This window comes from Astyanax mexicanus, chromosome 16 (assembly GCF_023375975.1).
Source record: "Astyanax mexicanus isolate ESR-SI-001 chromosome 16, AstMex3_surface, whole genome shotgun sequence".
In the NCBI taxonomy this organism is placed as follows: Eukaryota; Metazoa; Chordata; class Actinopteri; order Characiformes; family Acestrorhamphidae; genus Astyanax; species Astyanax mexicanus.
In genome coordinates, this window is record NC_064423.1 from 22,809,760 (window position 1) to 22,823,348 (window position 13,589).

Here is a 13,589-nt window from a genome sequence, read left to right on the forward strand (position 1 = left end):
TGTTTTAATTTGATTTATTCACATTTAGAGTCTGTCATATGTCTGTGATTGACTCTAGGACGTTCAGATCCAAATTTCATTTTATTTCCTTTTATCTTATTTTTTTCCCACATGCTGTTGGTAACCACTTGTTGAATGTAGCCCACAGTAGCATTTTCCAACACACCTAAAGTTGTACACTGTTCCATTTATGCTTACTAATACTGTACATACAAGTGCACTGTTTTATTATTCTAGTTAGTGTGTGATTTTGCTTCTTACCTGCTATGTCCATGAAGAAATGAACCTACTATTATAATTTACATTCAGATTCTACATTCAGAGTCAGGCTTGCCATTCAGATTCAAATTCATTTTTATATATATTTTTCTGATGCTGCTAGTAACTTCCTCTCTCATAGCCCACATCTCTCTTTTTCGTAATCTTAAGGATTTCATTCTAGACCAAAATGATCATAAAAAGCAAAGTTCCCCCCAATAATAAAGCTGCATATTGTTCCATATTATAAAAACACAACCTGCTTTATGCGAGAGATTACTGGTAATGATGCACACTACTTTTAAATACCTACTATTTAGCATCCTAGTATGTGTGTTTGTACACAGCCCTGAAAACAGGCAGTGCTTATATATGATGTCCAGGGCATTTACCATGTTTTGGACAAGAATTGCAAATAAAAATTGCTGCTAAATGTTTTACAAAAATAAGATACTTATATGTGGGGATGTAATCATGCATTGACAGATTGTGATACTGCACAACAGGCATTGTATTATGCAGTACATGATATCTAATATCATTGCATTGTTCAAAAACCAAGATTTGCAAATAACAGCACCACTCAGCAACCCACTAGGGCATGGTCCTGACATGTGCCACACTCCCTCCTCTCACAGCTCCAATCTCAGTAGTCCCATAGATCATCATTAATCAACATTTTACTGTATTATTAATATTATTTTGGTCAAAGTATCATCAGAATATCAGTATCGTGAATCGTATCGTGAACCGAATGTATTGTTACACCCTTACTAATATGTCTCTGTGACTGACCTCTTTAATCCCCAAGTACTCCAAGCTTCATTTGCTCTTTAGTATTTGAGCAACAGCTTCTCAGACTGTGCTAATTCCAGAGTGCAGTGATTCAGTTGACCCAGACTGCTAACCCCATGGCTAACATGGCCTTGTGGGATAAGTGTTTTGTGTCCCACAGTCTTGGAAAATAAATATTTGATTTTGATGTACTTAGAAATAAATCTTTTGCCCGGCACCTAAATTAACTTGTATTCATATGTAAGCCTTAATGTGATATGTAAGAATTATTTTGATGAACAATGTTATTGTGATGTTAAGACCATTTGATGCCAGTAAAATGTGTAATGATAGTAGAGCATAACAATGCAGTTAAACCCCTTTATATATATATATATATATATATATATATATATATATATATATATATATATATATATATATATATATATATATATATATATTAATGAGCTCTCGTAGTGAACAACTAAAGAAATAAATCACTTATATTTAAGGCTTGTGATATCTCTCACATAGTACCTTATATCCATTTATACCAGAGGTCATCCTTCTAGCTTTAAAATAACTTCATTGGTGGCCATTTTCCTTACCAAGTCAGATAGACAGTTATGTTTTGCTGATGTTTTTTGGTATCTTAAATGAGTTGTGTGACCATGATGAATCCAGTAATTTATTTTATCCTGTCCATACATATTTAAAGTATAGTTATATCAAAGACACACAAGAAGAATGACAATGCCTTTCTGTTAATTTACATTAACATTGCTAGTTACTAGCAACTAGCAATGTCATATATATATTATATTATATTTTCCATGATGCACAGGGGATACCTGATTGCTGCTCCGTCAGTTTTCCGTGCCGGAGTCGAGGAGGCTGTAAGCGTCACCCTGTTTAACACAGTGGATGAGACACGTGTGCAGGTGCAGCTGAGTGTAAAGGGTGAGACTGTGGCACACAGCCATGGAACTGTTCTAGGTAAGTGCTCTACTAGACTGGCTTGGCTATGACCTGACCTAGTATCGCTTTTAACACTTAAAGTCTTATTCTAGACATTAATAAAGATACAAATTACACTTCTCCTGAGCCAGCACTGAAGATACACTCCAGTGGTGCTTAGCAGCCTGGTTTTATTATCATTAGCTTCTAAAACTGCTATTTGACCTTTGACCTGCAGAGTTCTCAAGCTTGCAACTGCTGTTTTACACATTTGAAGCAAGTTAACAACAGTAAAACAGTGCTGTAGTCTGCATAATGTACTGCTGTAGATTTAGTTTAGACCTCATGATGTCTTTGTATTTACAGTCAGATGAGAGTGTGAAATCAAATTTATTTTGCTTTGCACTGTAATATAATACACCTTACATAAACCAAAATGTTGTTTTCTTGCTTTTTATTTTAGATAAAGGCACTATCAAACTGAAGGTAAGTCCAGAAATGTCACACTGTTCAGAACAGTGTTTACAGTGTTCACAGTGTTTACTAATACTCCTGTAGTTTGTTAGTGCAGCGACCGTTGTGATTTGCTCAGGTGCCGTCAGATTTGCGGGGCCAGGCTATTCTCAAGGTGTGGGGAAACAGGCACCTCACTGAGGGTGGCTACATCTTCCACAACCACACTACAGTGACTATTGACAGCAAAGGCACAGCTGTCTTCATCCAGACTGACAAGCCCATCTACAAACCTCAGCACAAAGGTTTCTGTTCTTTTTCTCGCCGTGTTAAATGATATGTGTGGTAGAAATGATTTTCTCGTATTTCAAATGTAGTCGTTGTGCCTTTTGACTTGTAATCTCCAGTGATTATGAGTGATCCAATAAATGCTCAGAGATGTCTTGTAAAAACATATTATCGAATGGCTTTTATTAAAAATTGTAAAAAATATCCTTAATAAGATGCATTATAATTAAAATCTACAAAACCGGACAATAAGGACTGTAACATGTTCTGTCTCATGTACATTTGTGTGAGCTGACCTTGTGTGTATGTCTAGTGCTGTGGCAGAATGGAGATAAATGAATGTACTGTTTTTATTGTTTGTGCTCTTTGTACTAGTGCTCATCAATGTGTACTCCATCACCCCAGACCTGAGACCTGCCAATGACAAGGTATGATGATCTGCCTAGTTCTTTGGTAACTGACATGAGATGTGAAAAAGATGAACATTACCTATTAGCACCATGCCTGATGCCAGGACTGTGCTACAGGGGTTTAAACCTCTACAGAATTAGAACTAAACCTTTTAAAATGATGATGTTCCATCCAATACATTGGTGTGGTGGTTATCATCCAACATTCTGGCCTTGCTAACATTCTTATCGCCATATGCAATCAAATCCTGACAGCAATGTTCCAAAATCTTGTAAAAAGTCTTTCTTGGACCGTTGATCAGTTAGTTTAATAAAAGCAGATTAAACCTTTTTGTAATGCTCCTGTAATAGCTTTGGAAGAAGTAATGGATGAGCAGGTGCCCCAATACATTTGTAAAGTAAGTTTACACAGAGCGTCACTTTGAGCCAACAGATTTTTTTCCTGGTGCTAATCCGTACCAAGCACATCTCAGGATAGTGAGGATATTGCCCTTATTCAGGCTCAGCTATCACCCAAAGCCTCTTGACTTCACACAGATGCTGGATTGTTGGAACAGTTTTGTGGGGAGGGGCCGGGGTTGGTGGTCACCTTTTGCATGTAGTTGTGCATTTAGTCAAACATGCGTCATCCTTCTTCCTAATCGTATTCTTTTTATCCTTCTTTTTTTCAGATTGAAGCTTATGTCGTGGTGAGTGCAGTTGATGCGGTGGGGACCACCCTGGTGGCATGATGCGCTTTTGGGCTTTATTTTCCCAGCAGGCCTAAGATTACAGGGCTTGTAGTGTTTGATAACAGGCCTGCAGTTCAGGGTCTGACCCCGACGTAGACGCACATGGGCAACAGGGCGAGATGAAAGAGGGCCGACTTTGGGCTGCCTCCTGCCACTCCAGGCTTAGCTGTCACTCCCGTCCCACATGCTGCCCGGCCTTTGAAGCTTCCATGGGCCCAAACACGGCAGCCTGCCTCCAGAAAATTCCTCTGGAAGCTATGTAAACGACTTGAAGGGGGGGAGGAGGGGTCATGGAGAATAAATGTTTGCTAAGTATACAAAGTTTGTGTTAGTCTGCTGCTGCAGCCGGTCGAGCTTTGCAGAAGGAAGTGGCAGTCAGGAGGTCTGTGTAGTTTAGCTGTGACTGACAGCTCCCACTGTTTCAGCTCTTTGAATAGGGGCAAGGTCAGTTTGTTTAAGGCAATGTGGGACTTGGATTAGTTTACTTAAGTGTGATTTTCAGGAAACTTTTTAAGTTGTGTAAAATGTCTTTTTTTTTTTTAAGAGCTGCTTTTTGTAATGCGAAAATGCATATGTATTTACCCAGGACCCAAGAGGATCTCGCATGGTCCAGTGGAAAGATCTCAAGCCTGTTTGTTGTGGTGAGACACTGTTTAAAGGATGCTGTGCTTTAAACCAGCTTTAAAGTACTTCACACTACTGCATTGACATTTAATCCTTAAACGCATTAAACATGCCCCGACTTGGTTGGTATGCTCACCGTTTGTACATACCCACAGTTGTTAGTGACCTAGGTCTTATATCTAACACAAGCTGATCTACAGACTACCTTGATATTGTAAAACAGTCCCAATATTTTAAAGTAAGTCTCAAATTAATAACAAATAACTCCGAAAATAAATTGAATAATATATGTATATACAGCTCTAGAAAAAAATTAAGAGACCACTTTAGTTTCTGAATCAGTTTCTCTGATTTTGCTATTTATAGATATATGTTTGAGTAAAATGAACATTGTTGTTTTATTCTATAAAATACAGACAACATTTCTCCCAAATGCCAAATACAAATATTGTCATGTAGAGCATTTACTTGCAGAAAATTAGAGATGGCTGAAATAACAAAAAATATGCAGAGCTTTCAGACCCTAAATAATGCAAAGAAAACAAGTTCATATTCACAAAGTTTTAATAGTTCAGAAATCAATATTTGGTGGAATAACCCTGGTTTTAATCACATTTTTCATGCATTTTTCCAGAGCTGTATATACACACACCACAACAGAGCAAGTAATATTTTGTTGGTGGATCATTCTCAGGACTAGGTGATGACCAAAACTATTTGGGCAGAAACAGATAAGCTCCTATCTCTGACTTTACATCTATATGGTGGAGCTGTTAGGTGGGTGTAAAGTGTCCAATAGAGCGCACAGCAGTGTTTAAAAACTCCAGCAGCACTCATACCAGCGTAACACACTATCACACCACCACCATGCCAGTGTCATTGCAGTGCTGAGAATTATCCAGGACCCCAATAGTAGCTGCTCTGTGGGGTCTTTACTGTTGAAGAATAGGTTCAAAAGATTACTATAAAGTATGCAAAGAAAAGATTGACTGCAGTCTGTAGTTATAGTACTACAAAGTAACTAAATCATCAGTCGAGCTAAAAAAGGTGTGGTCATAATATGGATGGATAAAAATTTGGACATCTATATAACATGTCCTATAAACCCCACCAATAGTTATAATAAGTGCTGACCCTTTTTTGTTATGTATCATCAGGGATAGTGAACATGAGTTTCCCACTGTCAGACCAGCCAGTCTTTGGTGAGTGGCTCGTGTTCGTTGATGTACAAGGCCACACCTACAACAAGTCATTTGAAGTTCAGAAGTATGGTGAGTTCTATTCTAAATTTTACAATGTGAGTGTCAAACATTATAATTTATTAATTGGTTTGCAACATATATTTATTGCTTATTACCCTTCTTATAATTCCATCCCTTAATTAGTAACACCCAGGTTTGAGCTGATTGTAGAGCCCCCTCCGTACATACGAGACCTCAGCAGATGTGAACAAGCCACTGTAAAAGCCAGGTGCGAACATGCTAATCTAAACACATTACATTTTTAGATATCCTATTTAGAAGTGTTGTCTTTATAAGCACTTTTTTTTGGTTTTAGGTATACGTTTGGAAAGCCTGTAACTGGAAAGTTAACAGTGAACATGACAGTAAATGGAGTTGGATACTACAGACATGAAGTGGGTCATCCTGTGGTGAAGACAATGGACGTGAGTACTGGGGGAAAAAAAACTTCTAGGTCCTCTGTTTTTATAGTGCTGTGGACTGATTGGAGGATTGGAGAAAACTGCATGGAAAGAAAAAACAACTGTGAAACAGGGGGGTGGGTTTATCATACATTGGGTATGTTTTTGGTATATTTGTAGAGCTAGATATTATAAAGTGATCTTGAAAATATTTGGGGAAAAAATGCTAAAAAGTCTTACACAGAAAAAAATATTTGAAAGTAGGTAAACATCACAAAATTACTGTCAGTCTCTTTACTTTCTCTTATGCTATGTCACTGTAGATGAAAGGATCAGCCACCTTCAGTCTCTGTGTGAAGGACATGATGCCCCTGGATGTCACTGATCACTTCCGGGGAACAGTGAACATGTGGGTGTCAGTGAACAGTGTGGATGGGGGACAACAGACCATGTTTGATGATTCCACACCGGTTCACAAGCAGCTCATCGACATCAAGTACTCCAAGGACACTCGCAAGCAGTTCAAACCTGGTTTGCCTTATAAGGGGAAGGTGAGATGTTCTGAAAAAACTACTAACATATTATTATATGTATTGCTTGTTAGTTGCAAACTGGTAGATTCCACTTTTAATTTATTATAAAATTATTTATATTCTGCATTTTTTGTTAATATTATCCTCCACTAATAACCAATGAATTGTTTGGTCACAGACTATTCTAATAGTTTCGAATAGCTGTGTAATAACTAGAGGTGCACATAAAATAATATTTATGTCCAGAACAAAACTAAACAAAACAAACATTTAACCAAAGGCCAAATACTGAACACCTTTCTTTTGTTATGTGTCTACTAGATTGAGGTGATGTATCCGGACGGGAGCCCTGCAGATGGTGTCCAGGTCCGTGTAAAAGCTGAACTCACCCCAAAAGACAATGTCTACACCAGTGAGCTAACCTCCAAGAATGGCGAGGCAACTTTCGAGATCCCGTCCATCCCCACTGCTGCCCAGTACGTCTGGCTAGAGGTTAGTGGGAAGGTCATTCCTCTGGCTAGAGACTGGGGGAAAACCTGCAGCTCTGCTCAGAACTTGACCTAGAAGCTGGAGAATGTTCATCAAATGCAATCAGCTGTGTTGTTCTGAGATCATAGTTTATGAAGAAAAGACTATAGGAAATCTTTGTACACTTTTTGCACAACTTCTTTACTTTCTATGTTTCTTTCTTTATTATTTACAGACCAAGGTGATAGCTATTGATGGAAATCCAGCAGGGGATCAGTATCTGCCAAGTTATCTGTCTATCAGCAGCTGGTACTCTCCCAGCAAGTGTCATATACAGCTCCAGAGCCCCACTGCTCCACTCATAGTAAGTTCTTTGGACAAATGTCAGTTGTCTCAGTGTCCATCATATCCCTTTACATTGACATTGCATACAATTATTATTTTTTTGCATATCATTCATACATACTACATTTTTATCGTATATGATGGGGCATATGGAAAGATTAGAAAAAGATTAGAAAGATATTATCATTAATATTTGCAGTGTTCGGCTGTTCTTCCTTTCCAGAGTGATCTACATTTAAAATATGTTATAAGTATAGGTAAAAGTCCTGCCCAGGGAAGTTTTTCTTGGGCTTGAATGGTTTGCTTGCCTGTGGCAGAAATCGAACCCTAGCCACTACATTACATCAACCACAGGCTCAAGCATTTGGTCTTAGATTGATTTTAGACTGTGCTGTTTTTCTCTGATTTTATGGTTAAAATGTTCCTGTAGATTGGGCAGGAAGTAGAGGTCATGCTGAAGTCTACCTGCCCTTGCAACTTCACCCTACACTATGAAATCACCTCTCGTGGGAATATTGTCCAGTCTGGCCATAGGCATCCAAACAGCACAGCACGCAGCAGGAGAGCAGCAGTCACCTTTGACAAGAACATTCACACCACTCCTCAGCCCCCACTACACTCTGGTTAGTATTTGCTTGTTTTCGTATGCATAGACAATTCCAGCCAGACACTGCCTGTCATGATTATCACATGTTTTTTTTGGGTGCATTAGTTAGAGCATTTATTTGCAGAAAATGAGAAATGGCTGAAATAACAAAAATGATGCAGAGCTTTCAGTTCAGAAATCAATATTTATTGGACAAAAAAGTTGGACTTTTTAATCAGGTTTTCATGCATCTTGGCATGTTCTCCTCCACCAGTCTTACACACTGCTTTTGGATAACTTTATGCCACTCCTGGTGCAGTTCAGCTTGATTTGATGGCTTGTGATCATCCATCTTCTTCTTGATTATATTCCAGAGGTTTTCAATTTGCTAAAATAAAAATAAAAAAACTCATAATTTTTAGGTGGTCTCTTATTTTTTTCCAGAGCTGTATAATATCATTAATTCCTGTCGCCATGCCATTAGCATACTGGCCAGGGTTCATCCACACACATTGGACATCAATGTACATTGCATGTTTAAACTTGTTTTGGTTCACACCTCATGCAAATGAACTGCCACATTAAGTTTTGGTGGTTCTGTTGATCCAGGTTCAGAGGAAGCCACAGCTCAGGACGAGTCAGATAGCTGCGTATCTGTACTGCGCTTCCAGATCACTGCTGCCATGGCACCCCTCAGCCGCTTGCTGGTCTACTATGTGCGTGAGAATGGGGAGGGCGTGACTGACAGCCTGCAGATCCCTGTGCTGCCCCGCTTTGAGAACCAGGTCTGTCTTTATCTCAATCTGCCCCCCTTTTGTTTTCTCTTTTCATGTTCTATTTCTTTAGCTCTTATCCTTACATTTTGTAACTTCTTCATTGGAATACAAGACCTGATATTCAGTAGCTTGATCATGTGTAAGGATTCACACTCCAGTCATATATTTCCACCAATTGTTCTTTGTATATTCTTTTTGAATCAGCTTCTAATATAATATATAATATAGCTCATGCTGTCCTCTAGGTGTCCGTCTCTATGTCCACCAATGAGTCAATGCCAGGCAGCTCGGTCAGCCTTCATGTCAGAGGGGAGAAGGGCTCATGTGTTTGTGTGGCAACTGTGGACAAGAGCATGTACCTCCTCAAACCTGGCTACCAGCTCACCCCAGAAAAGGTCCAGCCTTTAAAAATATATAAAAAATACTTTTTTTTCATTAAGTACTAATGTTTTTTACATGCTTAAAAGTTCCTGTTTTTGATTGATATATTGCAGGTGTTTAAGGAACTTGCCGATTTTGATGTCTCCGATGCTTTCGGTGTACCCAAAGATGATGGACATTTCTGGTGGCCTGGATTGTCATCACGACGACGGCGTTCATCTGTGTTCCCATGGCACTGGGATATCACCAAAGATGCTCGTTTTGCTTTCACGGTGAGATATTGGGCCACTCAATGTTTTGAAAATTGCTGAAAACAAGTAATTTAACCCATATATTTTATTTAATTTATTATTATTATTTTTTTTTTGCCTTACATTTAGTCATAGACCATTTAGTCATGTTACATTTACTTTAGTTTTTGTCTCATTTTTGTAAGGAAAAATAGGTTGTTAGTCAATATTTTATGTTTTTGTTAATGTTTTTTTTTTTATACAACTTATTAAAATATATGCAACAGTGGTAGCTTAGTGGTTGAAGCACTTGGTTATTGATTATCGTTTTAGGGGCTAAATACTCAGGTCTGCTTAGCTGCACTGTTGAGCTTTTGACTAAGGCCTTACAACAGGGTTTTGGGTTCAGAAGACTGATGTCATTTGGCAACAATCTATCTAAGTTGTTGTCGATGTTTGTGTTACAGGAAACCGGCTTGGTGGTGATGACGGACATGGTGAGACTGAACCACCGGCAGACTGGTGGCATGTACACTGATGAGGCCGTGCCTGCCTTCCAGCCCCACACCTCCACTCAGGCAGCGATGCACTCCCGTTCAACAGCTCGGTACTCAAACCCACAAAGCTCTGACTGACTTAACATTGACTTGTGTAGAGTTGTCTAGATCTGGACAAACTTGATTCCACTCAGAAGTTAGTTCCTAGGATTAGTAGGAGTACAGGAGCTGGAATCTTGTGCTTAAGTAATCTAGGCTAAGAACAGGACACCCCTGTTTGGTAAAATAACAATATCATAGTGTATAAAATTGACAAAGATACTTAAGTTTATGAACAAGTGAACTTTCTTGTTTGTCTTCGTTTTTATTTTACCTATAGCTTTATTTTATATTTTGATTATTTAATTTCCTTTTTACAGGGCAATCAAGCACAAGCGCACGTTCTTCCCTGAGACGTGGATATGGAACTGCCTCAATGTCAGGTACCATAAAGCTAATGTTAAAAATCCTAGAACTTTATGTTTTAATATAATGTGTTTTGTGTTTTGATATGCATATTTGTAGTAAACATTATAAACTTTCTATTTGACAGCAACATAACCGGAGAAGCAGAGTTGCGCTTGGACGTCCCAGATTCCATCACTACCTGGGTGACGGAGGCAGTCGGTTTGTCGGAGGATAAGGGGCTGGGCCTGGCTAAGCCTGCAGAACTGCGGACATTCAAACCCTTCTTCATTGATTTCACCCTTCCATACAGTGTGATCCGTGGCGAGCAGACCAAAGTCCCTCTTACTGTCTACAACTACCTCCCCACCTGCACAGAGGTGAGAGAGAAGACATAGCAAAAAATCTACGTAGAAAAAAGATATGTGTAAGAGTGAGAGTATGTATCTGAGGTTATTGAAGTATTTTTCTGTTGCAGAGGCCAGTGTAACTCAAAAGAAAAATTACTTAACGTATCTTTTACGTATTGTGCAATTATATATAGCTGAAACATTTGTATTGGCTGAAAGTGCTAACTTTTATCTGTTTTATCTTTTGTTATTTATTTGTTAAATACAAAATATGCCATGAAGTGTCAGACATCTCTCACAGTAAGCAATTAAATTTAAATTTTTGCAGTTGTTCTGATAAAAACACAGTTTTTCATAGAAATAAATGGAATTGTAAATGTTTTAAAATGCTTCAAATGCAACAGTGCTACAAATACACTTGTAACAACTAACCATTAACTTTGGGGTACAACAGCAACCACTTTAGACACATTACCAACCATTTAGCAATACCCTAGAAGTGTCAAACTCTAGTATTCAGTTGGCAATTCCATAGCAATCACCTCGGATACCTTAAAAATCAGCTTTCAACCACTTAACAACCTTATAACTGTGACATGGGATAACATAGGAACCACTAAGGAACACCAGAGCTACCAACTTGGATACCATTGTGATGGCCTTGCAGCCAATTAGCAACTTCATAGCAACCACCAGGAACACAGTGGCAACCCCTTAGCAAGAGCAAAGGAACCACCTAGTAACCACCTAACAAAACGATAACAGCCACCTGGCATAGCAAATCTCAAACACTTCCTGTTAATATGAATTTATTAATATGTAAATATTATGTGTACTTGTGCATACCCTCCAATATTAAGATAAGTATTTTGTATTAATGCATAGTGCATAATTGGGATGCATTCACACAGTTTCAGTATTTTGCAACACAAGCTCTGTTTCAAGTAAATTACTTCCTCTTGTTTTCTGTTATTTCGGGATCTGATATAACTGTGCTATAGCATGTGGATGGGGAGCAACGAAAAGAACTGGTGCGCATTTATTTCATTGCAGAGGCAGAATTCTAAAGGGACTATGGGAGGCCATGAGTCAGGCAGCATGGAAAATGAGCAATGCGCCTCCAATTCCCCAAAATCCTTTATGAGCCTTCAGGAAGTCACGCTACATGAGCGCTAGAAAGTGAGAGCGAGTGCACAGAGATATGATGCAATTTTATATGCTGAGAGTTCCATTCACAATGTATCCAGTATGATGGAATGACTTACAAACTGACTTACAGTGTTACTGGTCATTCTCTGCAGGTCCATGTGAAGGTATCTGTGCCTAAAGGGATCAAGTTTGTGGGTCACCCAGGGAAACACCATTTGACTCGGAAGAAGTGCGTGGCCCCGGGGGAGGCAGCGCCCACCTTCATAGTGCTGTCCTTTACAGAGCTGGTTACTGCAAACATCACAGGTTAGAATTTTTCAAGAGTTTTTCCTATGTGTTCCTTCGGCCATTCTAACGACTAATGGAATAGTAATTCTTTTTTTTTCTTTGTTTTTTTTCTTAATTTTATTTTAAATTTTCCCCCAATTTACACGTCCAATTACCCAACCCATTCATTTGAATTCCCCCATCACTAGTAATGCCCCAACACCCCAGGAGGCTGAAGACTAACACATGCCTCCTCGAATACATGTGAAGTCAGCCACTGCCTCTTTTCAAGCTGCTGCTGATGCAGCATTGCCGAGTAGCCAGCGCGCTCGGAGGAAAGCGCAGCGGCTCGGTTCCGGTACATCAGCTCACAGACGCCCTGTGCTGCGGACATCACCCTAGGAGTGGTGTGGGGAGAGAGCACCATCTACCCACCCGGAGGGAGCAGGGCCAATTTTGCTCCCTCTGAGCACTGGCAGCTGATGACAAAGCTGCACGAGCAGGGGGTTTGAACATGTACTAGTAATTCTTTATTTAAAACTCCTTGACCAGCCATGACTATGTGGTATGCACTTGGTAAAGTCTCTCTTTTTGTTACTTTTTCATAAGAGGCTCCAACATTACTGCCCTTTTTTCTATAATTAGTTTTTCAATCCTGTTCAAACCCATCGCACTTCTAAGGGCTGTGGCTGAAGAAGGATCACTTCAGTAGCTAGCATGAGTCTCTGGCATCACCCCCACTGTGGGTGACCCAAGACTGACCCCACAATCATAACAAAACTAGTTGAAAGAGAGACTGCATGTGTCTGTATCATGGGGCGCAAGTGAGCATGCATGTGTTCCTGCACAGATAAACTTTGTGGAGTTGGGCCCAGGTCTAGGGGTGAGCAATATGACAGTATCCTATTAGATTGTGATACAGTTTTTATTGCATTACACATTATACTTTTCATTCCAATAAAAATAGTGTATATACTATTGTTCTGTTTAATTAAATGTAGGGTTGCATGTTTTAAATATTGGGCATTTATCATGATAAATATTGTGCATTGTGAGAATATCCTAAATATAGAAATATATAGGCCTATCACAATAACAGTTTTTGCTGACCTTAGTATTTCCTATAATGTTATTTATTTATTTATTTGTTATTTTAAGTGTCTGAATATTCTTAATAATTAAATGGTTGTTGCTTGTTAAAAGGTAAAAGGACGTAAAGGTAAAGAGGGGAATCCATTATATTATGAATATATCTGTTGGATAATTAGGTCCTACAGTGACAATAATTATTGTTTATAGCAATTTAATTTGAGACAATATAGTGCCCAAACAGAAAAGGGATATTTGGACAGGCCTAGGAATATTTTTACCATATTGCCCACCCTACATGTGTCTCCTCAGCATGTAAAAAACACCAATTTGG

General features: G+C 38.9%; 1 protein-coding gene across 1 annotated transcript in view; it reads left to right on the plus strand.

Moving 5' to 3' along the window:
- The window catches only part of cpamd8 (C3 and PZP like alpha-2-macroglobulin domain containing 8), a 43,614-nt gene that overhangs the window by 1,118 nt on the left and 28,907 nt on the right, over nucleotides 1-13,589 (plus strand). Inside the window, exons 2-21 of the mRNA XM_007233266.4 lie at nucleotides 1,880-2,031; nucleotides 2,456-2,478; nucleotides 2,585-2,750; nucleotides 3,109-3,161; nucleotides 3,815-3,832; nucleotides 4,461-4,515; nucleotides 5,656-5,769; nucleotides 5,884-5,968; nucleotides 6,056-6,164; nucleotides 6,464-6,691; nucleotides 6,995-7,165; nucleotides 7,377-7,505; nucleotides 7,917-8,109; nucleotides 8,682-8,857; nucleotides 9,094-9,243; nucleotides 9,343-9,501; nucleotides 9,927-10,066; nucleotides 10,376-10,438; nucleotides 10,549-10,780; nucleotides 12,052-12,205. Coding sequence (XP_007233328.3) covers nucleotides 1,880-2,031; nucleotides 2,456-2,478; nucleotides 2,585-2,750; nucleotides 3,109-3,161; nucleotides 3,815-3,832; nucleotides 4,461-4,515; nucleotides 5,656-5,769; nucleotides 5,884-5,968; nucleotides 6,056-6,164; nucleotides 6,464-6,691; nucleotides 6,995-7,165; nucleotides 7,377-7,505; nucleotides 7,917-8,109; nucleotides 8,682-8,857; nucleotides 9,094-9,243; nucleotides 9,343-9,501; nucleotides 9,927-10,066; nucleotides 10,376-10,438; nucleotides 10,549-10,780; nucleotides 12,052-12,205 — 2,570 coding nt within the window. The remainder of the gene's footprint in view (nucleotides 1-1,879; nucleotides 2,032-2,455; nucleotides 2,479-2,584; nucleotides 2,751-3,108; nucleotides 3,162-3,814; nucleotides 3,833-4,460; nucleotides 4,516-5,655; nucleotides 5,770-5,883; nucleotides 5,969-6,055; nucleotides 6,165-6,463; nucleotides 6,692-6,994; nucleotides 7,166-7,376; nucleotides 7,506-7,916; nucleotides 8,110-8,681; nucleotides 8,858-9,093; nucleotides 9,244-9,342; nucleotides 9,502-9,926; nucleotides 10,067-10,375; nucleotides 10,439-10,548; nucleotides 10,781-12,051; nucleotides 12,206-13,589) is intronic.